Below are 26,742 nucleotides of genomic sequence, written 5' to 3' on the forward strand. Positions count from 1 at the left end.
GAACAAAAATATTCAAAGATTTATTTTACTTGTAAAAATAAATCAATTCATTATAAGTTCAATAGAAACAGTGGTAAGACAACCATTCAGATAAGCCTCAGACACTTCTTATTTTAAACAAACGTCGGTTCATACAAACATAGCTATGTATATTCTGATTTAAAAATATAACGAGAAAATTCTTCAACGTTGATGTATTCAGTACTCTTGAGTTAAAAAATAGAAAAAAAATCTATGAAGACTTAGATAACACTAGTCAACATGAAATTTGTATCTAACATGTTACACAAACTTTTCTCACTGTAATTTGAGTGCTGATTTAAAATATGCTATTGAAATTGTGTTACAATGTAAAAGTTTTATTTAAATTGAAAATTTGTAAAATTCTTTTATAATAAACTCATTTTGTTCAACTACTGATTAAAATTAGATTAGTGTCTGTTTTTTTTTTAACATTACATACTTACTGAACAAAGAAAAAATATATATACACTGTATCATGAGAAGCAGACACGTACAAACATGTCTGTATGATGACATCGTACATTCATGAGTTATTTCCTACTACAGAGCTTAAAATCTTATTCAGTCTAGCTTCACTTGTCTATACTGTGTGTTGTGTTTCACAGAGTTATTAGTGTTTTGCTATATTTTCAGGAATTTTTTATACAACAAAAGTGATTTTTCTTGATTTTATTTGCCACAATATGGCTTCTGAAAAAGTTCATGGGTGTTCAAATCAATCAAAGTTTTCCTAAACTGAGTAAGCTCAAGGAGAGTATATTTATTGTTTGCAAATCAAGAAACTACTTAAGGACTCAACTTTTTACCATATATTTAGTGAATGTGAACTATCTGCATTGAAGTTCTTCAAAGATGTTACTGGTAGTTTTTTTAGGCAACAGAAAAGATGGTATGCTGAAATGATAACTGATTATTGTTGGCTTTTGTTTAGAGAAACTAATCAAACATCGTACAAGCGAAAAGTTTGTCAATATATTTAAAAAATTAGTAAGTTAATTTCAATGATTTAAACTTTTGAAAACCTCTTTATTTTAAAATTGTATTAATGTATTTCAATTTATCTGTGTTGAATAAATAAATTCAGTTGATTTAAACAAATTTTAAATGAATACACAAAATAATTTTGTTTAAATATTGGTTTCACAGTGATTATGTATTTATTGGTAAATAAATCGTATGTATCTAAAAAAAAAAAAAACGAGACGTATTACACAAATTCTGATAATATTTTTGAATTCAGCACCCGAAAATGAATTAATATCACTATGTACGATACCAGATAAATGAAAAAAAATGGGTGAATGGTATAATTTGCTTTGTATTCTTTGAACGAACGTTTCAAAAGTTCTGAAAAATCAAGCCTCTTAACAAAGGACAGCAACTATCAGTTTCTTACAAGCTCAATGTATATTACAATAATTCAACACCAATATGTCTGAATTAATAGTGATAGTAACGTGGAAACAATTATGGAGCAATAAATTAAAAATCAAATCAATTGACTCGGCTATCGATATATTGTACCTGACGATTCTTTGTTGAGAAGTGAGGTTATGTTGTTTAGCGTCCGAATCCGTTTTTAGTTGCCAATTTTGTTTTTAAAATATCGTCTGATAGTATCGTAGAAAAGTTGTGCTATTCCAGAAAATACATACATTAAGCATGCCTAAGGTAGTATCCAGAAGTATAGTTTGTTCAGATACCAAAGATCAGGAGGAATATAGTGAAGAAAAACCTCTTCATATTTATTATTGTTTATGTGGACAAATGACGTTAATTTTAGGTAAGTGATAGATATTATTGTAATTGTCAAATGAAAGTCTGTCAGGTTGCTAAAAATCTGGCTGTAATTTTATATCAATTGTTTGAATTAACTTTTTTTCATGTTGATAAACTATTTTATAGTGACTATTAGGGAAACTTTTTTTTCTGCCAGTAATTTTTTTTAAGGGAATTACTAAATTGGTAGCGCTTTACCCAATATGCATCTCAGCACCAGGCTTGCATACAGCCAGGAAAAACAGGACACTGAATCAGTTCACTGGCAACCGCTGTACTATTTACCAAGGAAGCATTGGCCTTTCTGGTCGTGGCTTCCTCATCATGGAGAAACTTATAAGATCAGACCCAACCCACAATAATGAAAAAGAAGGAAACAAGTGTAATGAAAAGAGGTGGATGATGAGAAAGGACAGTCTACCATCTAGACAAATAAGAGTACTTTACATTTTTCCCATGACTTTTGTATTGTATATAATTTGTGTTGTGCAGAATCCTTCAATAGAGGTTCTGTACTGATACAGATTTAAGAAACTCTATAACTTATTCAAATCAAATTATTTGATTTTTATATATTTGTGACAAATAAGTTAGACTTATCAAATTAAATCATATACCAAACTGTTGAATTCTACTTGTGGGATATCAGCTATACAGGCTCAAAAACATAGAAACGAAAGAAAAGTGCTTTTTCAATCAACATTGCTGTCAAGCTCATTTAGCACTCTGATGAAGTATAAACAGTTTTACAAAACTGTCTGGACTGGTTGGTTTTGATAAAGACATTATTAAAAGAACAGTTAACAGCTTTCATGCAAGAAGAAGGAATTGGCTACCTTAAAAAAAATTGTATGGATTTCAAATTGTTACTGATTTTAAAGTAGTAACGGTACTTACGTATTAACGCTACCGCAGCTACAGCTTTATTTAAAAACAAAGTAGTCATTCGGATTTCGGTAGAAAATGAACAGTCTCTTAATTAATTTTAATAAATAGTTATTTATATTTATTTTATAAATATAATTTAACCAAACTTAACCTATGCTCACTTCGCTCGCTAACCTTGACTAATTAACACCGTAATTTTTTGAGTATTTATTTATTAAATTCAGTAATTATTGCAATTATTTGTTATTTAAATAATCAAAACACTCCTGTTAATTAGTGAAGGTTAGCGAGCGTAGGTTAAGTTTGGTTATATATTTATGAAATAAATAACCATTTATTAAAATTAATAAAGAGACTGTTTTGAATCTATGTTAAACTCTATATCGGCCCATTTTCCACCGAAATCCGATTGACTACTTTGTTTTTAAATAAAGCTGTAGCTGCGGTGGTGTTAATACTTAAGTACCGTAGTAACATTATTTTAGTTGTTATTTAATAGTTGAAAGTGAAGTGGCATAAAACTGTAAATAACTTTTTAGTGAATAAAACCAAACCATATTCAATGACAGCCATGGTCTGTTGAAAGTGATAGAATATATTGTATTGATTAATAAAAGTGAGTGTTTAAAATCACTGGCAAAAGAAAAACAGAGTTTGGTTCAAACACAATATCAGCTTGGAAAATCAGTTCAAGCAGTTATCATGACAATATAAATTTAAATAATGGTCATCTGAGAAATTAATTCCCAATCATCTTCCACAGTCTGTGGTGAATAATGCCTCATACAACTCGCTAGTAAATAATGCTCCGAATATCAACTCCTAGAACAGTGGTATGACTGACTGACTGGAAAAGAATTATATTCCATTAATTTTAATCGATTTTTCATCAATGCCAAAACCACAATTATATTAATTAATGAAGTCGTATAAAACTGTAAGAAGACAGTATTACTTTTTATACTATCTTTTAGAACTTTTAGAAAAAAATATGGACATCAGGTTTGTAGGATTCTGTCTTACCATTCTGATTTAAATCCAATTCAGATTCTATGATCAGCTGTGAAAAGACATGCAAGTAATCATAACATTTTTGTCACATTATAAAAAATTAATTAAGAATAAAATAAGTACAATTAATAAAAGTGATTGAAACTTTATTGTGAAAAAGTAAAAAAAAAAACTGATTAAAAAAAGGGGATAAAAATTTTTTATCCTCATTTTAATATTTTATTTAATTAAATTATAATTTAATATTTTGGATAATTAAAATCAAGTTTTTGAATATGAATAATTAAAGGGTTATCAGCAAGGCAAAGTATTACTTTCTGCGATACAGATACTATTATATTTCTAAGTAGGATTGTTATTCTTCCGTTAGTGTCACTAGTTTGCTTTTCAATTGAGTAAGGTGCTTTCTGTTTGTCAAAAAACTTGTATATTTCTCCAGTGAATGTATATTTATTTTTTTTGGTATCTGAATTCATCCGTCATCCAATAAAGAAGTTAACTAATTTTTGAGAAGTTATTTCTAAGATGGTCTTCCAGAATACTTTCCTAACCATGTTATGTCCCAATGTAATATGGCCAACCAGGTCACCCTTATGTTTAAATAAGCTCTTACTTTTTTTAGGTATATTTGAAAACTTAAGTATTTATATTTAGTTCACCCTCACTTAATTCAGGAATCTAAACTTAGAGTAGAGCAGGATGTTAATCAAATTCTTATGAAGATGCTTCAAGGAATTGTGGGTGAACTATGCAATAATCTTACACCGTACCTACAGCAGTATGCAGTTATCTAAAGGTTTCTCTCTTTTTAAAAGCTTTTAATTATCAGATTTTTTCAGTGTAAAAATAAAATAAAAGAATTTACCTCATTGCATTTTTAGAATTGCTTGTTTTACTGAGGCACTGTGAGTTACAGTGCTTTTTCATGCCCAAAGGCATGAAAAAGCACTCATGAAGGCATCTTTGTGCCCTTTCTAGTGTTGAAAATGAGTTTTTTCTTTTGTGTGAAGCAAATGTTTTTGTCTTGCGGTGTAAGGCCAATTTCATTTTAGACCTTCTCTTTCTCTGATTCATCTGCAGCTTCTCTTGGTGTTTTTCAAGTCGAGATTGTACTGTACTAGCTGTTTCAGAAATCTTGAATCTTGCATCCTCATGATATGCCCAAAGAATCCTAGTCTTCTTATGCATGGTATCAGTGATGGGTTCTAATTCTTTGTGTGTGACTTTGTCAGGCACAATCCACCACTGTCTGTCTTAATGGTACTTTTTACTGATGCAGGTTCTTGCAATTCTTCTTTTGATTTTCTGGAGTTTTCTTTGATTGTTTGTTAGGTGGAAGAGTATTTCTGCTGCATAAGTGGCTTCTGGTTTTATAACTGTGTTGTAGTGGCTTATTTTTGTGTTTATTGATTAGCATTTTTTATTGTAAGTGTACTAGATTAATGTTTGAGCTTTAGCTAGTTTGTTTCTTCGTATTTGGATAAAAGTTTTTTTGTTTATCCGAGGTATTTAAACTGGGTTACTATTTTGATTTTATTACAATTTAAGTTTACTTCTTTTAATTGTGTTGGTTTTTGTAGCATAATTTCTGTCTTTTTGAATGATATTTTGAGGCCAACTTTATTTGCATAGTTTGGAAATTCTAATATTTAATTTTGCTAGCAGTGCTAAGTCATAGGCCAAACCAAGACAGTTTGTTTTCATTTTTCAGCCTACTTTTACTTTTGAGCATCTTTTCATTACCATTTCTAGGTGTAGTTGAATAATAGCAATGAGAGCCCATCACCTTGGTGCAGTCCTATTTTGATCTCAAATAGTTCCAAGAGCTCGCTTCTGAATTTTACCTTCGACTTAGTGTTTGTGAGGGTCAGTTTTGTCATGTTTATTAATTTGGGTATGTAATTTGAGGTGTCTTAGAATTTTTATTAGGGGTCCTCTGTGGATGCAGTCATAAGCTTTCTTGAAATCTGCAAATGTTATCACTACATCTATGTTTCTTTTCTTGTAATCTATTATTAGCTTGAGACTGATGATCTGGTCTGGACAGCTCTTCCGGAGTCTGAAACCTTCCTGGTCCCCTTTTTTGTGTAGGGAATGGATGAGGGCTGTTATCCAGTCTTCTGGTAGTTTTTCTTTTTTCTTTGATCCAGATGTTGACAAGCTGTTGATGAAGGGCAATTTTTACTGATCTTCCTACATGTTTCTAAATCTCTACAAAAGTCTGATCTTCTCCTGCTGCTTTGTTCTCTTGCTTCATGTGAGCCAATGCTTGGTAGACTTCTTTTATTATGGGAGGGTTGATGTTTTTTGGTGGTGTTGTTATTGGGATGTTGCTGTTAAAGTTTAGAAGTTCTGTTGGTTTCACAATTTAGAAGTTTGTTGAAATATTTTGTTTGGATTTCCGCATTGCCTTTATTATTATGGGCCAGTTTACCATTTTCATTCTTTATTATTATGGGCCGGTTTACCGTTTTCATTCTTTATTAGTAGGGTTGGAGGTTCATGTTTTTGGAGCTGATTTCTTATGTTTTGTAGTAGTCTCTCAACTGTGTTATTGAATACTTCAGTGCATCTTTATGTTGTGGTCCTTTTGTTCTCCTTAGGTTTCAGGTAGATTCTTTTCTTTGTTTTACTAGATTTTGGCAGAATATTTCTGATTTGGTGAAATAGCCATGCTCGATGTCTTTTTCTCGCTGTTTCGTCGCATTCACTGTTCTACCATTGATGTTTTTTACAGCATTTTATTGGGACTAATTCTTCTTTGATTTGTTGATGTCTAGATCTTCAAGTTTGTCTATGCTTGTTATTTTTCCGGTTGCTTCTTTGTAATTTTCATTCTTGATTAACTAATCAAGAATGAAAATTACACTACCCAACTGGGTAGTGTCCATTTTTCTTTTTGTTTTAGGTGCTTGTTTTTTATGCTTTCTTTGGGGTTCTCCTTTGTAGAGTTTATAGTATAAAAATTTATCTTTTATATAAAATTACAAATATTTAAATAATGAATTTTCTAACGTAAAAAGAATGTTTGGGATGGGACCCTCCACCCCATCCACTTAAACCCTCCGCAACCATATTGTTATGATTCGACCATTTTATTTTAATTTTCTTTCACTTAAATGAGTTTAATTTTTTTTTTTTTTATAAGTATGTTGTAGTTGTGCCTGGAATTTGTATTACTGATACATTTTTCTTTTGTTTTATTCCTAAAGCAGGCTTATCCTCAAAACGTTTTCTTGCATTGCTTCTTTCTTGTATCCTTTTCATTTACATGTAAAACCTTTTGTTGTTTTCTTCAAAGTTGTCATTAACAGCTAGTCTTTAGGAAGTTGTTCATTCCTGTTTTTACTTTATATTTATGAGTACATATTAAAAACGCCTTTTCAATGTTAACAACTTGCTCCCAAATTACTTGTTAAAGCTGTCACTTAACAGTATTTTGAAATGGAAAACTAAAACATAATTAATGCTTTACTTAATTATAAAATATCTTATAAATAAAGTAAGTTAAATTACAGTTCTTTTGAATTTAGAGGTACTTATTTACAATACATTTTGTGAGAGAAAACTGAGAACTTGAAAGACAGATACTACCATTTTGTTGTGGAGGTCAGCAAAATGTTCTTCACATTAATTCACTTTTACTTATTCTCTTGCTTACTAGGTGTACTTGCACCTCTGTGAAGTTTTACATCCGGTATTATACCTAAAATCATATATATAAGATAAATTTAATTTTTACCGTAGTAGAATTGTTATGTGTGTTCTGTAATTGATATAAAATTATATAAAAGGAGAGTGGTCAGTAATTTGAAATATCTCATATATTTCCTAATTCTAACATCGGTTTAATTAATGTTAGGATGTTCCTGAACTGTTTAGAAAGATGCTAGTTGATAAACTAATATTTTATTATTTTTGTAGATACTTCATGAGATTCCAGTGACTGGCTATTGGTTTATTATCAACTGTGATGATAAGCAATCGCTTGAATTATTTTTTATTATATAATTTATTAATGCAATAATGATACAAATTAATAAAATTAAATTTTGCTGAAATAATTTTGGTCCTTGAAAAGAAATTAAATTAATTTCCCCTGCATTCAAACCATCATAGTAAATGCAGCGGTAGATTTTGTAACATCTGGAAATAAACTAAAAAAAAGAGATTAATTTTTTAGTGTTTGTTATCATCCTAACATTACTTTCTGTACCCTGAATGTGTTTCAGAATTATTAGTAGCGTTGATTTATAAAAAGATACTTAAGACCAAGTGAGGTGTATTGTTGAGGGGAAGGTGTTCTAATCGTGCTGAAAATAAATTGTAGGCCCACAGATAAGAAAATATTATAAAGGTAAAAAACCTTATTATTCTTTAAAAAAAATCCTGTTTACTAATTGTAATTTTTTTAATTTAATTTTCTGATAATTTTTGAATTGTTTACTTTTAAATTTATGGAGTTCCTTTTTCTGATTTAAGCTAAAATTTGAACTGCAATGAAAACCAAACCAAATTGAATAAAAAATGTTTTTAAATACTTACCTTAAAACTATTTCTATCATCTTCAGTGAATCTCTACAGTGACTAGAGCTGTTATTTTCATAATGGGGTCAGCTGATGTTTCTGCTGCTGGATTTGTTTTTTTTTAATTAGTAGCGATATCAACTTATGATACTGGGAAACAGCAACACCAGTCATTGAGAATGATTGCAAAGATAACGAAAAACAGTTTTGAGGTAGGTTAGTGCTGAGTTTTTGAAATAAGTATTCAAAGCATTTTTTGTACAGTTTGATTTAATTTGTCGTTACAAAAGTTTAACTTATGTCATTATCTACTGTCATTGAAAAGCATTTTAAAAGAATATTTCTGTTTTCAATTATAAAAAAAACGCAATGAATTATGTAATTTGATGATTCAACTATTTTAATGTATATTAGTTTTTTCTAATCCTTTTCAGTAGTTGTGTAACTCTGCATTTTAAGATATAATCATCCCTTCTAATCATAGTGGAAAGAAATATAATACATACATCCTTCCTTTATCTGCAATGTTGTCAAAATTTAGTATGGTATTTTTTAGTATTTAGATTTACTCATTTCATTTTAGACAACTTCATTCAGTTTAAAATATTTTGTGAAGGTAAAACTGGAAATTTGAAGTACTAAACATTAAAAATTCAGTTAAGTATTGAAAAAAAATTAATTTCCTTGATTTTAAACTAAAACTAACCTAATTGAGGAGAAATTCCCCTGAAGTACATAAATGTAAGTTAGGATTTTTGTATATGTCAGTGAGTATCACTTTTAATCGTAGATTTTTCAAGCTCAAATGATTAATAGGATTTATTTCACGATTTATGTATGTTTTTATAAAGTTGAAGGTTAACTTTTAAATCTTTCAGATAATTTGTGTTGATTGTTGCTCACTTCAGCAAAAGAATAAACTGAAAAAATCTTATTCGATGTCACATCCAAAAGTATGGTGTTCATAATTCTCTGCCCAACTTTTGAATTAGTACCAAGAGGTGGATTTGTTAGCTGTATTTGTAAGTAACAGCCTAAAAAAAGTTGAAAGATTATTTTTACAGTTGCTCCTGATTCTTTTTAAAACTCATGGTGTTCACATCAGACATCTGTTTTGAAGCAAAACAGTTTGCTCTCTTTAAGGTTAGTTATAACTTTACTTTTGTCGATCCAGATGCTGGCATGCAGCCACTGAATGTAGAATTGTCTTGAAGTAATGCTAAATGGAATAAAAAAACAATGTTGTGGTATATCTGTATAGTTTTGGATGAAATATTGAAATTCTATCATCTTACACAAATGTGTTGCAAATCATGAATACGTAATTATGTATTCATTTAATGTTAGTATAAGAAATCTGATATTGGCACGACATGACTCCTTGTATACCTATTAAATTACATATACACATTTTTTTAAATAAAAAGTACATAAAATTTTATTTCATTAATAACTTCTGATATTTTTCATATATATATATTTTTTTATTGTTGTTATTGAATTGTTATTTATTGTAATTTTTTTTTGCAATCAGTGGTTAATAATTATTAATAAATCATATTTAAATTAAAAAAAAAAATTAAAAAAAAGGAGATGCAGTTGAATTTGAACCAATGTGCTTTACCCTTGTAAGATCCAAATATTTCATTGATTAAAATTTTATTTGGCTATAACTCTGGAACCAATGAAAATAAGTACCACGCATTTTATATCATTGAAAGCTCTCAATGAGAGCTTATTACTACAGTTAAGAAAAAGTCAGTTCAAGCACAATTTGGATTTATACAGAATAGATCCAACATTGACGCCTTGAGAAGAGTGGTGTTGTGGGCGGACATGTGTACCTGGCACCTGGAGGCCAGAAAGATTCCTTTGATGGTCCTCCTGGATGTCTGCAATGCATTCAACAGCCTCCTATGGGCTGTAGTGGCGGACGAACTTGAACAAAGAAATGTAAGCGTATATATCCGTGCAGTCATTTGTGACTTTTTGAGTGAACGGGAGTTAATTGTTACTGCTGAGGATGGTGAAGTACAGTTCCAGATGCAAGGGGGAGTCCGTAGGGCTCTGTTCTGAGCTGCCTTCTCTGGAACATTTGTTTTGACGGTATCTTGAACTGAAGATATCTGGCAGGAGTCTCCCCACTGGCCTACACCTACGACCTGACACTGTTGGTGTCAGGTTGGACCAAAGATGAAGTTGAGCAGAAAGCAAACTTGGCGATTGAGATGGTGAACAGATGGCTCAAAGACTGCAGCATTAGTCTGGAACCTAAACATATACAGGTTTTAGTGATTACTGGCAGAATAAAAATTAGGATTATCCGTGTCAGCATGGATGATTTTTTAACATAATATTAACATTAACATAACAATTACATTAACAATTACATTAACATAATAGAGATGACGAAGCAAGCGAAACACTTAGGGATTTGGTTCCAGCAGTCAGGAGCATACAACAAGCATATTGTAGAAATTATGATAAATGCAGAAAAAAACAATAAATTCTCTAGGTCGACTGATGGGACACAAGTGGGGTCCCAAAGCATCAAAACGTAAAGTGATATCAGCTGCTGTGACATCTATCACACTATATGCGACTCCTGTCTGGTACACAGCTTTTAATACACAAATTGTATGGGTTTTTGTAGCCTTTTTTGCATGACTATTTGGTTACAGTTTTGGGAACTTATTTTAAGGTCTTAAGAGGGAAGTTTAGAATTTCTTTACTTAAAAACCCCAATTGTATTATTTAGCAAGATATTTTACTGGCCCGGTTTATTGAATTAATCTCCTAATGCGTAAATACTAGCTAAAATAGTGGAAGTGAGCATAGCATCCATTCCATCTCTTTCTTTTATTTTGCTCCATCCTTCGATTCTTTACGAGTTATTTAATTTTCACTCTGCTGATAGGATAAAAGCGTATGTTTTATTCTGAAATTAAATTATTTATAAATCCAGTGTAATTTATTATTTTTTTAAATAATGCATTAACAAAATAATATTAATAATAAGAAATTAAGTAATTAATTAAAATGTATAAAGGAATTATAAAAATAAAAATTGTCATGGATTAATTATTTATTCAAAATTTATATGTGAGTATTGTATTAACTTGGTTACTAGTTTAAATTTAAATTCTGATTTTTTTTTGTAATTAATAATTTTACTTGCTTTACAACTTTTGTCAGTAATTTTGAGATCATTCTTAAAAAAAATAATGTAATTTAAAAGAGTGTAAATCAGGTCCTTGCAATTCATTATTTTATTTTTTATATATTATAAATTTTTTTTTACAGGATGTGTTCTTAAGCTTAAGATAGCTTTGGTAAATTACGATGTGTAATTTTAACATGTTTTTTATTATTACAATGAATTACTCCAATATTGATGCAGAGGAAGATACTGCCATTATTTTAATACTATATATAGTATCATATATTATAATTAATTTTCAAAGTATTGTAATTTTTTTTTTGTCTTCAGTCATTAGACTGATTGATGCAGCTCTCCAAGCTTCCTTATCTAGTGCTAGTTGTTTCATTTTGGTATACCTCCTGGATCCTACATCTCTAACAATTAGTTTTCCATATTCCAAATATTGCAAGCCTGCACAATTTTTCTCATCCACCTGTCCCTCCAACATCAAAGCTTCCAAGATGCCTTTATATGTGGCCTATAATTTTGTCTCTTCTTTTAGGTATATTTTTCAAAATGCATTTTTCTTCATCAATTTGCTACAACACCTCTTCATTTGTCACTTTATCCACCCATCTGATTTTGAACGTTCTCCTACAGCACCACATTTAAAAATATTCTAATCTTTTCTTCTCAGGTACTCCGATTGTTCAAGTTTCACTTCCATATAAAGCTATGCTCCATGTTTTCCTGATGTTTAAATTAATCTTTGATGTAAGACTTCTTTCATGCCATTCATTGTTTCTTATAAATCTTATTTACTCCCAGCTATAATATATCATCAGCTTATCTTTATCTTTTCGTTTTGCACTTTTACTTTGGATCTAAACTGTTATTTAACAGTTTAAATCCACTTTCAGTTCAGTTCTTCTGTATAAAATTGTAGTTAAAATTTTTGATGCATGAGTTGTTAAGCTAATTGTTCTGTATTCTTCACATTTATCTGCTCCTACTTTCTTTGATGTTATGATAATAACACTCTTTTTGAAGTTTGGCGGAACTTCCTCTTTTTCATAAATATTACACACCAGTGTGCATAATTTATCTATTGCTTCTTCACCTGCATTGCACAGTAATTCTGCAGGTATCCCGTCTATTCAGGAGCCTTTCTGATATTCAAATCCTTTAATGCTTTATTAAATTCAGATCTCAGTATTGTATCTCCCTTTTCATCTACTTCGACTTCTTTCTTTATAACACCAGTTTCCAATTCATTTAATCCGTATAACTTTTCAATATATTCCACCCACCTATCAACCTTTTCTTTCGAGTTATAAATTGGTGTATCATCTTTATTTAACACCTTTTAACTTATGTATCACAAAATTCACTGTATGCCCTGTCTATTTTACCAATGATCATATCTCTTTCCACTTCCGAAAACTTTTGTTTAATCCACTCTTCTTTTGCTAATTTGCTTTTCCTGTTTAAAGTATTTCTTAATTGTTGATAGTTCCTTTTCCCTCCTCCATTACTAGCATTCCTATACTTTCTACGCTTATCCATTAGCTGCAATATATCTTCTGTTATCCAAGGTATTCTACCAGTTCTCTTTGTTCTGTTTAAGTTCGTTTCTGCTGATTTATGAATTTTCTTTTTAACATTCTCCCATTCTTCTTCTGTATTTTCTACCTTAACCTTTTTACTCAATCCTCTTGAGATGTTCTCCTCAAAAATCTTTTTTACATCCTCTTCCTCAAGCTTCTCTAAATTCCACCGATTCATCTAACACATTTTCTTCAGGTCTTTAAACTCCAATCTACATTTCATTATCACTAAATTATGGTTGTTATCAATGTCTTTGCAGTTGATATGCTTGCTCAATGTCTTTGCAGGATATGCTTTGCAGTTGACTAGTTGATTTTTAAATCTTTCCGTAGCCGTGATATAATAAATCAGATTCCTTGCAGTATTGCCCGGCTTTTTTCATGTGTATATATTCTTCTATTATGATTTTTAAGCTGAGTGTAGACAGTTACTAAGTTATACTTCATGCCAAACTCAAAAAATGGTCCTCTTTTTCATTTCTTTTGCCCAGCTCGTATTCTCCCATAATATTTAATTCCTTGACTTTTTTGATGCTTGCATTCCAATCTCCAACTGTTATTAAGTTTTCATCCCCTTTTATGTGTTTAATTGCATCATCAATTTCTTTGTACTCACAACCTACCTCATTGTTAATATAGGCACTTGTAGGCATATAGACATTAACAATCGTTGTCGGCTTAGGTTTTGTTTTTATCCTGATTACAATGATTCTATCACTAAGCTTTTTGAAATGCTGTACTCTCTGCCCTATCTTCTTGTTCATTATGAAATCTACTTCTGCTTACCCTTTATTTGACGCTGAGTTCTAAAATCATCTGACCAAAAGTCATTTTCATCTTCCCACTGAACCTCACAATTCCTACTACATCTATATTTAATCTATCTGTTTCCCACTTTAAATTTTGTAACCTACCAACCTTTTTCAAACTTTTAACATTCCTTGCTCCAACACGTAGAGTGTTGTTTTTTAATTTTCTGATGACCCCTTTCTCAGTAGTCCCCACCTGGGGATCCAAGAGGGGGACTAGTTTACCTCTGGAAAATTTTACCATGGAAGGTGTCTCCATCTTTGCTACAAAGAGTTACATTTTCTTGAAAAAATACAGCTGTAGTTTACCATTGCTTTCAGCTGCACAGTATTCAGAAGACTAAGTGATGTTGATATGACCGTTTAGATCTTCCTGACCTATGTTCTTAACAACTACTGAAAGAGCTGCCTTCCTCTTTCAGGAATCATTCTTTAGTCTGGCTCTCAAACAGATACCAGTCCGATATGGTTGCACCTCTGGTCCAGCTATTCTATATCACAGAGCACTCAGCCTCTTACTGATGGTAAGGTCTCATGATTCATAGAGGAATTCCATAAAGGTTTTTAATGCGATGGTTTCCTTCAGCATTTGTAGAAGGGGATCTCCTTTTCCCAAAAGATGCTCGTTTACAGCTTTCGATAGCTACTTATACATATTACCATAAGCAGTGTGTAATCGTTGACCCCTCTCTACCACGGTGAAAGTCCAGAATTTCCCTTTCTTGAAATCATGACTGCAAGGCATTTCCTGATTTCTCCAATACTTTGCATAGGATTATAATTTTAATAATGCCGAAAATTATTATTTTTTATTTAATTGTAATTATCTGATAATCATTAATGAATAAAGTTTTTTGTATATATTTCAAATTTTTTTTTTTTTTTAAATTACTGATATTCCAAACCATTTATTTTATTAAAAATTTTTCTTATTTTGATTTAATCTATTTAAAAAAATAAAATTCTAATATATTTAACAACCTAAGGTATTTCTAGAGGTCCTAATATTTAAAATTTAAATATTAATTTCATTAATATTCAGAAAAATAATTGTAGTCACATAATAGTATATTATAATAAAATTTATTAGAATTTAATTATTAAGTAGTATAAAATTAAAATAAAAGTAATTTTTCAACCCATCATTTGTCTGTACTTCCTGTCTTTAGCCTTTGGTTTCATACTTCAGTAAAAATGTTAAGATGTCTATTCTGATCAAGTTGGATTTAGTACTAACCAAATCTGAATTCTATGTTAATAAACAATCAATATGTGAGAACATAGGTAATTCAGTTATACTTTCAAACCGATTATAGTCTCGTGATATAATGTAATAAATTTAAGTTGTGTAAATGTAAAATTAAAAATAACTGCGCTGAACAACTATAAATTAATGTCAACCTATTCCTGAAGTAAATCCAATCTTTTTTTTTGTTTAGATTGTGCAATTGAAAAATTGCCTTTAAGAAAGCGAGATGGGGCAAGAGTTATAGATGGCAGTAAGCACGCTCATAAAATGACATGTGATGCAGATGAAACGGTGTATCTTAAAAGACCTGATGGAATAGAAAAGCAGTACAGAATGAAATGTAAAAAGTAAGTTGAAAGTTGCCAAATTTATTTCATGTAATATATATATATATATATATATGTGTGTGTGTGTGTGTGTGTGTGTGTGTGTGTGTGTGCGCGCGCGCGCATGCATGTTCTATGTGTACATACATCGATCTTCTCTATTATCTGCCAACATATTTTTATTTTGGTTAGATAATTTGATTTTTTTAAAAATTTAAATAAAAATGTCTCAACTTAGGTATAATATTTTTTGTCTAAGGTTATACCATAGATTACATATAAGTTTGTGTTTACCAATATTTGTCATCATTACTTTTAATGATGAAAATGCATCACCTGATCTAGTATTTTATAACCGATAAGTCTATAATTCAAAAGGCTTCTATCAATTGACAAATTTATATTAGGCCTGCTATTTTGGCGTGTTTGTAGGTGATTTTGTTAATATTTATTAATTGCAGTATACTAGACACCATGTTTAATAAAAAATAAAGATCTATGTCGAAAAGCCATCTATAAAGAAAAACTAAAGATGGTTGGAAATTAAAGAAAAATGAGAACTTTACTGGGAGGTAGATAGAATCACGGAAGCAATACATAAATAAAGATTGGCATTCTACTGACAAGAATGGATTCAAACAAACTTACAAAGAGAATTTTTGACAAGTTACGACGACAAGACAAATGTTAAATGGTTCAAGCAAGTTAAGAGAACCTAAAGGTAGCAAACATAAACGTGACAGATTTAAAAAAATGAAGGGTGCTGAGGAAAAAGATTTAAGAATTCAAAGGGATCCAGAAGGATAAGAAAAAATACACTAACCTAAAGTGGTTGGAAGAAAGAAGAAAGTGGCACAGTCAAAGAGTGAAGTAGTATTGGAGAGTTAAAAAACTAGCCAGAAATTAACTAACTATTCTATGGAACTACAGTGACCGGTGTCTGAAAAGAAATCTATATCACCAAATTAAAGCCAGCTCAATAATAACTCATCAGTATAATAAAATGTCGTTTTCGAATCCAAAAAGTACACTAAAATACTATTCGTCACCATTTGTCAAACCAGTAAATGTAAATTGGTAATTTTGCATTGAGCTTGCTAATTAATGTTGATGGTGGTTATTGATTCTAACATGCTGAACATTTTTTTAAAAAGACATCATCAATCTAAGGCGACTAAGACAATTTTATATTTCCTGCATTGATTTTGATATGTTTCAGTGTTAGAACATATGGTTCTGTTGTAGAACTTTGTTCCCAGGATAGTGAGAAATAAAATTAAAAGTTATGTTAATTGTAAAATCTAATTTAAGTCGTTTGAAACTAAATAATTGTCTGATCTTTAAACAAAATCATATTACAGCGATGGAAATTATAAATATATGACAGTTAATAAAGTATATAAATATATAAATTAAAAGTGCAAGTCTCATTAAAATATTTTTTGAAAAGTCTGATTGCAGTTCAGTTCAAATACTTCATTTTTATCCGTAGTCTTTCAAAATTGCTTTTCATTGAAAGTATTTTTAAATTCCAAATTTCATTCTTGACAAAGAAGCACTAAATAAAATAATTTTAATGAAATTTAAATTAAAGTTAATTTTTTAAAAATTTTTTACATGTGGTGTGATCTGTAGTTGAATCCCAGTAGATGTTCTAATTTCTTAAAACCCTTAAAATAAAATGAAATTCTTAAAATAGATCTAATTTCCAAACATCTATCTGCAGATTGGTAGTTCTTGGTGAACTATATATCAATTTTTGAACTTTTATTGATTATTTTTAAGTTTATTATGTTTTCCATATTTTTTTGGGTTTTACTTAAAGAAAGTTCTATTCTGTTTTCAAGTTTTTGAACTGTTTTAAAGCTATAAAAGCTGCTTTTTTATATTCTTAAGTTGGTGCCACTTAATATATTTCCTGTTTGTAACACTCTCATTTACATTCCTTACTTTCTTTATAAACGAAACGGTATAAAAAGCCAACAAAATAATTTTGATAATTTTTTACATCTACAAAACTAAGCAAATATTACTGTATTTATTCATATAAAATTAAGTTTTACTGTCTTGACTAAAATTAATAACTAATATACATATTCATTTAAGTAAGCTTACGAACACTATCATATTGGATTATTTATGACAGAATCTGTTCTAACTATTAAACAAAAACTGTTAACTAATATTCTTTGCTGCACTTGAAACTATTGTTATAAGCAAAGACAGTTCTGAGCTATCTCAATATCAGTACTAGAATTTTCTACACAGTAGTGTAGGAATAGATGGGAAGGACAATTTTTTCTGCCATACAAAATAAGGTTCAACTAAATGATATCACCTGAATCTTTTATGGTTGTGTTGCTTGTTAATTTAAAAGAATATATATATATATATATATATATATATATGTACGTAGTTAATTATATTTTATGATCCTCACACCCTGTGCAGGTGAATTGGCTCGTATAATTTATATGAGATATGTTTTTAAACTAAGGTCTGTTTTGAAACAAACAAAAAAATTTGAAAAATATGAACATACTTTATTACTGAATTATTCATCATAGCACTGCAGTCTGATGTATTTGGACCTAGGCCTCTTCAATAATTCATCCTTCCCTTCTTTGAATCACTCTCCATTCCCCCACTTCCTCTCTTCAAGTCCTACAGCTAATGCTGTTCATGGTCTTCTCCTTCTTGTATTGAACAACACACCGTGCAATGTCTGTCTTGGAAGTCCATCCATTACTTGATAAAAATCACATTTATTTAATACTTTTCTACAAAGCTGCCTTCAACTTCAACACATTTTTCATAGTGTTTTTTCTTCATTTCCTCTTCAAGAAATTCCACTGCTAGTGGCTTTTTTTTCGTAGGAGGAGTGAATATGTACAGCCAGATACACAGTAGCCCACAATACTGGATATGTGGGGTTTTCCACCTAATGCGGGTTACCCACTAAAAATACCTCCTCCTTAAAACAGCATGCCTCAATATTCGCCTTACCGGCATTTCTTAGGACATGCTATGCTCGCCACAGGCTTCAAGAAAGATAGAGGGAATCCCGCACGGTTCATCAGCAGTAGCAGCCTGACTCCACCTCCCCACACTGGCTGTCCCTGGCCCCACTCCCCCCACACTACTGATCCACCCAGAGCAGATCTTCCACTCTTGTTTGCTCTCCAGCATCTTCCTCATTACACCTTCAGGGTCCTCATATTGCTCCTCTAGTGGTCTATTTTCAGCCCATCTTGGGCACTGAAAAAATTGTGATAGACATACATATTGGCTTTGGGCATCTTCCTATGGCATGGAGGTACATCCCAACCCTGTAGCGGAAGACACCCGCCTTGTGACGCTTCCAGTTGTCACCACCACCATTCCTGGCATGGAGGTATACACCCATGTCTACTGGCCATCCACTGATTAATCTCCCCATACCCTCTGAGGACCCATGTTTCAATACTTGTATGAGCCGATGAGTCCACCGACCCGTCACCATATGATCTCATCTGTTCTGCCATTTTTGTAGAAGGTTTTCCCTGCTGCCTTGGACAGGCCTTCAGAAATTTCTGTCATCTCTGTTATCAGGAAGCTTACTGGAGGCGTACCAGCGACCACCAATACCGCCTCCAGAGACACTATATGATAGGCCCTAGCCATCCTTATGGAGAGCCTCTTCTGCTAAATGTGTGTGCAACCACCTGTTTCATGTTCTTTATTTGTTCATGATTTTGCTATACATATATATTACATCCCATTTAACAGCCACAGCAAGAAACTGCTACAGAGCACTATGGTCTTACTTGGTCCAAGGTTACCTACTGGCTTCATGTTTTCACCTGAATAAACAAAATGTGTAGTCTTTTGTCGCCTGCAAGACCCTTTTATTCTGCAGAATAAAAGTGCAGAATAAAAAGTACAACGCAGAGCAAATCAATATCTCTACTGATGTTAAGTTTCTAGTTTTATTTTTGTATAGACATTTTACATGAGTCAAACACATCAAACAATTAAAACAAAATGTTCAAAATCGCTAGATATGCTGCGTGTCCTGAGCAACACCAATCGGGGAGCTGATTGGTCAAGAATGTTACATTTTTATTTTTTCTTAGTTCATCCTGTTTAGATTATGGTTGTGTCGCCTGCTCTTCAGCACGTCATACCATGCTTAAAATGCTGGATGCTGAACATCATGCTTTCCTCCGTCATGCTGCAGGTGACTTTATATTAAACCCTTGATCTTATGCTAGTATTCGTACCCAGCATTTACTACACCATTTTAAATTTTAACACACTTCTATTTTTCCAATTTATCCATGTTTATATCTTACGTGGGAGATCAACCCGATAGAATTTAATCGTTGACCTTACCATACACAATAAAATCAACAGCTCCTCTTGTCTTTTAGCAAATGTCTTACCATTTTCTCTCTAAGACAATTCCAGATGCAGTAGTCTATACAGATTGATTAAAAAAGAATAACACCGCAGGATGCGCAATTGTAGTTAAAGACAGACAGATCCTATTTGTTTGGCTGACCTGGTATTGCAAGTGTCTTTACTGCTGAACTGTATGCTATCAATAAGGTGTTTAATATCGTTTTACCGAAATATCCTTATTTGTAGCGACTCGTGTAGTGCATTCCAAGCTTTAGAAGATTTGTACTTTGAACATCCTATTGCCACCAAAATCTATAATGCCGCTGTGTTGAACAATTGCGACACACAAGTGAGTTTCTGCTGGATTACTTCCTAGCCTAGTGGGAATTCCAGCTGATGAACATCCAGATCCTGATGCTAAAGATGCATACACACCCTTCACTACTCATGTTGCTACTTCTAACTTTACTAATCGTATAAAACAGTGGATGGCTACAGCAGATAACAAATTGCGGTACGTTAAAGAATCTGTGTAGCCATAGGACACTCTGCATGCAAAAAAATTTGTAGTGAGGAAGTGGTCCCCTCTGATTACAGTTAGGACATACTGGAGTCACACAAGGGTATTTCATGTCAGCAGAAATCACACCACTGTGCGTACAATGCAATTGCCACTTGGCTGTGTGTAGTGCACAGTCCACACAGGATGTGGCATCCGTGTGAATTGCATATCTTATGCGGCCTTGCATCGTAAATTTAAATTGCCCAAAAACATTCATCAAATCCTGGGCAATAATAAGGAAGTTTTAGAGTGGCTGTTGCAAATTTTTCTGAAGTGTTAACATTTTACATAAAATTTTATATATATTTTGTTCTAGTATAGAAGAATTATTTTAATTTTGTTTTATTTCCTTTTTTCATTTAATTATTATGATGTTATATTTTATATATATTTTTTTGGGGTTTTTAATTCTGTTATCAGATAAGGGACCTTTTACACCCCTCTCGGACATTGTTAGATTTTATTTACATTTATTTAAATTTTATGTTTTTTTATGTTTCCTTTTAAATAAATTTACCTTATTAAGATTCCTACTATGATATTAGTTGTAAGTTTTATTTTTTTTTTTATTATTTAGTTTTTAACCTAGTTTTAATTTTTATGATTGTCTTCCTGTTATCTGAGAAGGGGCCCTTACATTCCTCTTGACTTTGTTGAATTCTATTTATTTTAGTTAAACTTTATATTTTTTATGTTTTTAATTTTATGTTTACAACTGTGATATTAATTTTAAATGTGTTTTAAGATAATTATAGCTGTGATATTAGTTGTAAGTTTTTATTTAATGTTTTAGTTTTTAGGCTAGGCTTGCTATTTTTTTTGTAAAAATATTTAATTCTGGATGATGATAACTGAAAGCGTTCTTCACCCCTTAAATAAAACCATCAATTAATGATGTATTGATTATTATTGTATGAATAGAATTTTAATGTTTCATTTGTGTTATTATTATTGTTGTATTCACTCAAATTTTTTTTTTTTTTTTTATGATTAAGGTGTGGTCTTCTTCTGTATTATAAACATGATCCAAAAAGTAATGTTAATTTTATACTAAAAGGAGCTGTTGTCAAAAGTTCTGGAGAAGGACCAAAAATGGATATTTATAATCAAGTGGCTGTTGAGAAACCCAAAAAAATTATGGTTACTAAACACACAAAAAATATGGGGAAATTCAGCTCCGTTACTGTATCGACTATTGATGAAGAGGAGGATGAGATCGAAGCGGTATGTAGATTTATCATAATGAATTTTTTTATTAATGATAGTTTATCTATTCTATATCTGCTTACTTCTAGTTATTTCTTCAGGGAGGAATCACAAAAATTGGATTCATGGCTGTTTGTAAAGTTTTTTCCTCAATTATTTAATTTGAAATAATGATAATAAAAATGAGCATGCTACTATCAGACTATTAAAATTAAGAAAAAAGTACCTAGTTTTTACAAAATTTTTCATTTAAATCAATTTTGAGATAAAGTTTCTTATGCACTCTACTGCAATATATTTTTCTTTCGAACAAATATTGTTACATTATGTTTATGCATGTTACTAAGTGTCAATGTATAAGGAGTTGGTAATTTTAAAAAATTGTAATTTTTGTCCCCGAGGTATAATCGTAAAGTAGTACAAACATTGTTGCCCTATACTAAAAAAGTAAAAAAAAACTTGATGAAATTTTTTTTTATTTTACATACACCTTTATGAAAAATTGAATATTTCATTTAACTTCTGAAAAATGGCCCAATTATTTTTATTACCGACATTAACAAAATTAATCAATTCAGAAAAGTACAAGATTTATACCAGTTTTGAATCTAAATTTGTTGCTTCTCCGTGATATATGACTTCAAATCCTAGCTTTATCTTCCATTTTACACTTTTCATTGAAGGTTACTCTTAAAATGACAGTAGGTCACATGTTTCATCCGTAGAAATGGTATAAACAATGAATGTCTTGAAAGTAGTCTTAAAGGTTATACCTCTTTATGACATCAGAGGGGCACAAAATCAGGCCTGTATTAATCCTTTCCTTCCATTTTATTTTTAAAGAATTGCCAGCCATAATATGAATACAGGTGTAGCAATTGCATTCCTGGATTGAGGCCACCAAGACAGACTTACATTCGTACATACAATCAATCAAAACTATTTATTTTTTTTTATAATTATATTGAACCTTCATTCAGTATATTCTTTAACTTGTTTACTTACATATTGCTTATATAATGAATTGAATACTAAGAAAACACTTCCTTTGATTTCAGTTTACTCATCATAAACTTTTGAATTGAAAGAGTCAAAAGTTAATGAGTCATTAACAAGTGAGGAACAAAATATTGCATGCTGACATATTGACTGTGTGGGAACTGATGAAATTCTAATTTATTTTCAGAACCATCTCATATTGTCATGAACCAAACCTTATAAGTAGTTCATGGTGTAATTGTATTAAACGTGTAATGTTGTCATTGCAGTTGAACCAGAACAAATTTGGGCAACACTCTTACATCAATCAATCCAATCTTTTAAGAGAAATATTGTGCGAATAATTTATTTATTATTATGGGAAGTGTGATTCGTAGCACCATAAAAAATTTCAGGACGGCAGAAAAAGTGACTATATGCTGTCACTTTTTCTGCTGTCATACACTGGCCGACCATCTTTTGTTATATAGAACACAAGATTGCTACTGATGTTAGAGTAACTGATGAAGACAATCGCATGACAATGTGGTCACAAAAAAACATTCATTAAAAATATGGGTATACTGTAATTTTTGGTTTTCTGACTATCTTCAAATTCTCTTGTTGTCATGCGATTTTCTTCATCAGGTTACTCTAGCATTAGTACTTATGTTGTATATAACAATAGATGGTTGGCCAGAGTATCAATAATATGCTGTCACTTCTTCTGCCCTCCCTAAACTTTTTATGGTGCTGCGAATCATAATGTAATCATCACACTTCCCTTAACAATAAGTAAATTATTGGCACAATATTTCTCTTAAAAGTTTGGATTGATGTATGTGTGTCGCTCAAATTTTGTGACCCAAATTCATTTCTGGTTCAAACTAAAGATAAAATCATAATACCAAAAACTACAGTACACCCATATTTTAATGAATGCGGTTTTGTAACCAAAAGTTAAAAAAATGTGTCTAGAAAAAATCAGCAAAGGTGTGCAATTTTGCAAGACATGCATGCATTCACAAATTGTGAGTTCTATCACTGATATTTTCATTTTGTTTGAATCGTGATGAACTGTGCATTACTTTTGGGACAACCTTGCTTGCTATCAAATTACATAACAATTTGTTCTTCCGGTTCCTTTTAAAGCTAATTACTAGGGTTGTCCCAAAATTGATGCACAGTTCATCAGGATTCAAACAAAATTTATTTTGGCTTCAATATTTTTGCACATTTCATGCAGATGAATAAAATATTAAATAAAATAAATATTACACTTGTTTTACAAATGGTTATTACTCTTGAGTTATGTAATTTGCATAATGCTGTATATTTGTATTCAATAATATTCAGACAATTATTGAAATGTGCACAGTTGTATGGACTTCAGTAACTGAATTCTAAGAAAGAAACAGTGAATTTAAAAGTAATGTGTAATAATTATGTATAAGTATTGCGTAATAATGTGTAGTAATGTAATAATTTTTAATGTAATCCATTTCTAGAGAGAAGTTGCTGATTCTTATGCGAATAATGCAAGAATTATTGAGAAACAGTTGGAACGAAAAGGAATGAATAAACGAAAACTTGTAGTACAACAGACTCAGGCAGAAATTGATGCAAAGAGAAATAGAGTTAGAGGAACATTAATTGATAAATAATCATAAAATCACATTATTTCATATTGCATTTAAAATTGTTATATTTTACTTCTCTGTAAATAGCTTCTTGAATGTAAATAAAAGTTTAAAATTTTGTTTGTTTGTTCTTATTTAACAACGTAGAATCCAAATATTCTAATTCTCTGATAATAAGCTACTTCTGTACTACTGTATGATAAAGAAAAGCTTTAATTTTATTATCTTACTTTGTGAAGTCAAATTATGGAAAGAAGAGAGTAAAAAACATTTATAATGTTAAAAATTCAGTTTATGTTTTATCTTTAAAGTAATTATTAAAAATTTTGTTTATTTTCCATTAAAACTGACCGATATTGAATGATTTTCAGTTGCCAGTTTTTTTATTTACTTTTAAGTTCTTTTTTGGTTAATAATTACTGTTAATAAAAATTTTTATTTATTACGCCGAGTGTTACTTTGAATTTAACATAATGCTTCAGCTGCAACAAGCTAAGGTTAGGACGCCAGCAAGATAGGTAAAATTAGGGATCTATGTTACATCTTTCTTTTATTGTGATCTGATGTAGAATGTTAAGAAATATCTTTGTAGATGGAATGTTGCATCAAAACACAATATAATATATTGTGTATATTTCTATTTCAAATCACAGAATGGTGAAAAAGATACAAAAGATGCAAAACATTTACAGACATGTTTACAGAAAATTTTTTTCTTATGCTAGTCCATTATTCCAAAGTCAATTTGTAACAAATTGAAATAAAACAAAATTTATGTTTAAGTTTGAGATATTTACATGTCAGCTGATAGAAATAGTGAAATACTACAGCAAGAATGTGAAATGAATTGTACTATATGATGATTTATTTGTTCTGAATGATGCTACACAGTAAATGAATGTTCACAATAAAAAGAAAGATATGTAACCTAGATCCCTACTACCTATCTTTCTGGAGTCCTAATTATTCCCATTGCAGCTATAGCAGTTATAATAGAAATAAATGTTGCCAAAAGAAATTTAATGAAATTTAGCCACAATTTTAATTTTTGTCTGAATATGACTCAAGAACTGTTAATTTTTAGAAGTAATTAATTAATTACCTGAAAATATAATCATTTTATAATGAACAAAGCGACACCTTATTATTCTAATCATAATAGGTAGAATGGGCCGTGGTTGGTATGCACCCATCCGTACAAGATGATCTGCTTGTTCATTTCCATAGATACCGCAGTATCTGTGTATGTTGGAATCAATTGCATCACTAGCCCATCTACGGTTTTACTGAGGGTAACCTTGTTTTTTTGGCATGTTAGAATTCCATAAGTAGACAGGGGTTGACTAGAGGCAAACGCAAGTAGTGCTGCCTTTGAATCCGACAGCACCACTATCTTTTTTTCAGCAGCACCTGTCATTTGCTCTAAACAGCAAACTCTCCAGCAAAATTAATAGCAGCAACCTCTCCATCAAAATTTGTGGCATTTTTCCAAATAGGTACTGAAAGTTGAAACGCGCTGGTATACACACCTGCGAGATAAAAAAATATTATCAGTATTTACTCCTGTAGCAGATCCATCTGTGTACATTTGAATTCATTCTGGCTCAGGATAGTGTTCAGCTCTAGTGACCAATGCTATTGCCTTTTGTTCTTCCACAGGAGTCAAGGATTTGTTGATGGGCATTATTAAGTCTAAAGCAACCGTAAACAGACACGTCCAAAAGCCATGTTTAGATAGTCTTAATTCAAAGTACAGGCCTAGGTTTGAGATGATAGATATTGTCACATGGCTAAATGTCACTTGTGTTTTTAGCCTATGAGTTGTGTCCTTTTTGTTTGCCCAGTAGTCACTACTATTTCTAAGAACACGCTCATAAAGGAGGTGGTTTCCTTTCACGTGTCTTTTAGGAACTCAAGTTCTGTCTGTAACTGCAAGGTTATGATCCTAGTGCCTTAGTTTGAACCAAATCAAGACGCCCCAGGACAGAAAAGTATCTTCTGGAGAAGTTAGCCTAATTATTGTGTAGAAAATCAGGTTAAAAAGATATGCCACATTTTGTTAAATAATCTTATTCCACCCTGGAGGTAAATATTTCTATTTAAAAAAAATCACACAGGGATGAAAGTTTTTGTAAGTGTTTCTTGACTTATATTTATTAGAATATATGAATATATGTTCAACTTAAAAATTGAACATTTTTTATACACCCGTGTATTCTTCATTTTTAAAGAAAAAACTACTGGGAATGTTACCACTAAACAATAAAAAAAAAAGCATGCAATGTACTTTACCAAATCATAAAGCCATTTTGCGTGCGATAAAAAAAAAAAAAAAAGACTAAATAAACAAAATAACAGATTTTAGAGTCAGTATTATTAAGGGGTGTTCCTAAGGTGTAATATAGGAAGGTAAACCCCCCCTTGAAATAATGGCGAAAATTTATTTCTCTGAGAATGTATAAAAGCTTATATTTTTCAGAAGTGATCCAAATCCAGAAGTCGTCGTACAAAGTATTATATAAATCAATTATGCCAGTCTGAAAATATGAAGCAAAATAATAACTGAAAATAAGAGTGACGTACTAATATAATGGATTCTTTTAATTAGTTT

At 30.9% G+C, this 26,742-nt stretch overlaps 1 protein-coding gene across 2 annotated transcripts; it reads left to right on the plus strand.

Annotated features, from left to right (window-relative positions):
• The first annotated feature begins 1,342 nt into the window (after positions 1–1,342).
• LOC142329059 (STING ER exit protein) lies at positions 1,343–24,250 on the plus strand. 2 transcript variants are annotated; one of them, XM_075373343.1, is made up of 5 exons: positions 1,343–1,807; positions 9,108–9,251; positions 15,227–15,383; positions 21,303–21,531; positions 24,000–24,250. In XM_075373343.1, exons 2-5 carry the CDS (start codon positions 9,185–9,187, stop codon positions 24,153–24,155), a joined length of 609 nt encoding a protein of 202 aa, XP_075229458.1. In that variant the 5' UTR covers positions 1,343–1,807; positions 9,108–9,184; the 3' UTR covers positions 24,156–24,250. The 2 variants fall into 2 exon arrangements, with proteins under 2 accessions (XP_075229458.1, XP_075229457.1); XM_075373342.1 differs by lacking the exon at positions 9,108–9,251 and having other exon boundaries at positions 1,347–1,807.
• Positions 24,251–26,742: the final 2,492 nt, after the last annotated feature.

Source organism: Lycorma delicatula, chromosome 8, assembly GCF_047948215.1.
Source record: "Lycorma delicatula isolate Av1 chromosome 8, ASM4794821v1, whole genome shotgun sequence".
Lineage (NCBI taxonomy): Eukaryota > Metazoa > Arthropoda > Insecta > Hemiptera > Fulgoridae > Lycorma > Lycorma delicatula.

Coding starts and splice junctions, on each gene's coding strand:
- LOC142329059 (XM_075373342.1), top strand. CDS start 1,687: ATGCCTAAGGTAGTATCCAGAAGTATAGTTTGTTCAGATACCAAAGAT. Junction 1,808..15,226: donor ACAAATGACGTTAATTTTAG/GTAAGTGATAGA, acceptor TTTTTTGTTTAG/ATTGTGCAATTGAAAAATTG. Junction 15,384..21,302: donor TACAGAATGAAATGTAAAAA/GTAAGTTGAAAG, acceptor TTTATGATTAAG/GTGTGGTCTTCTTCTGTATT.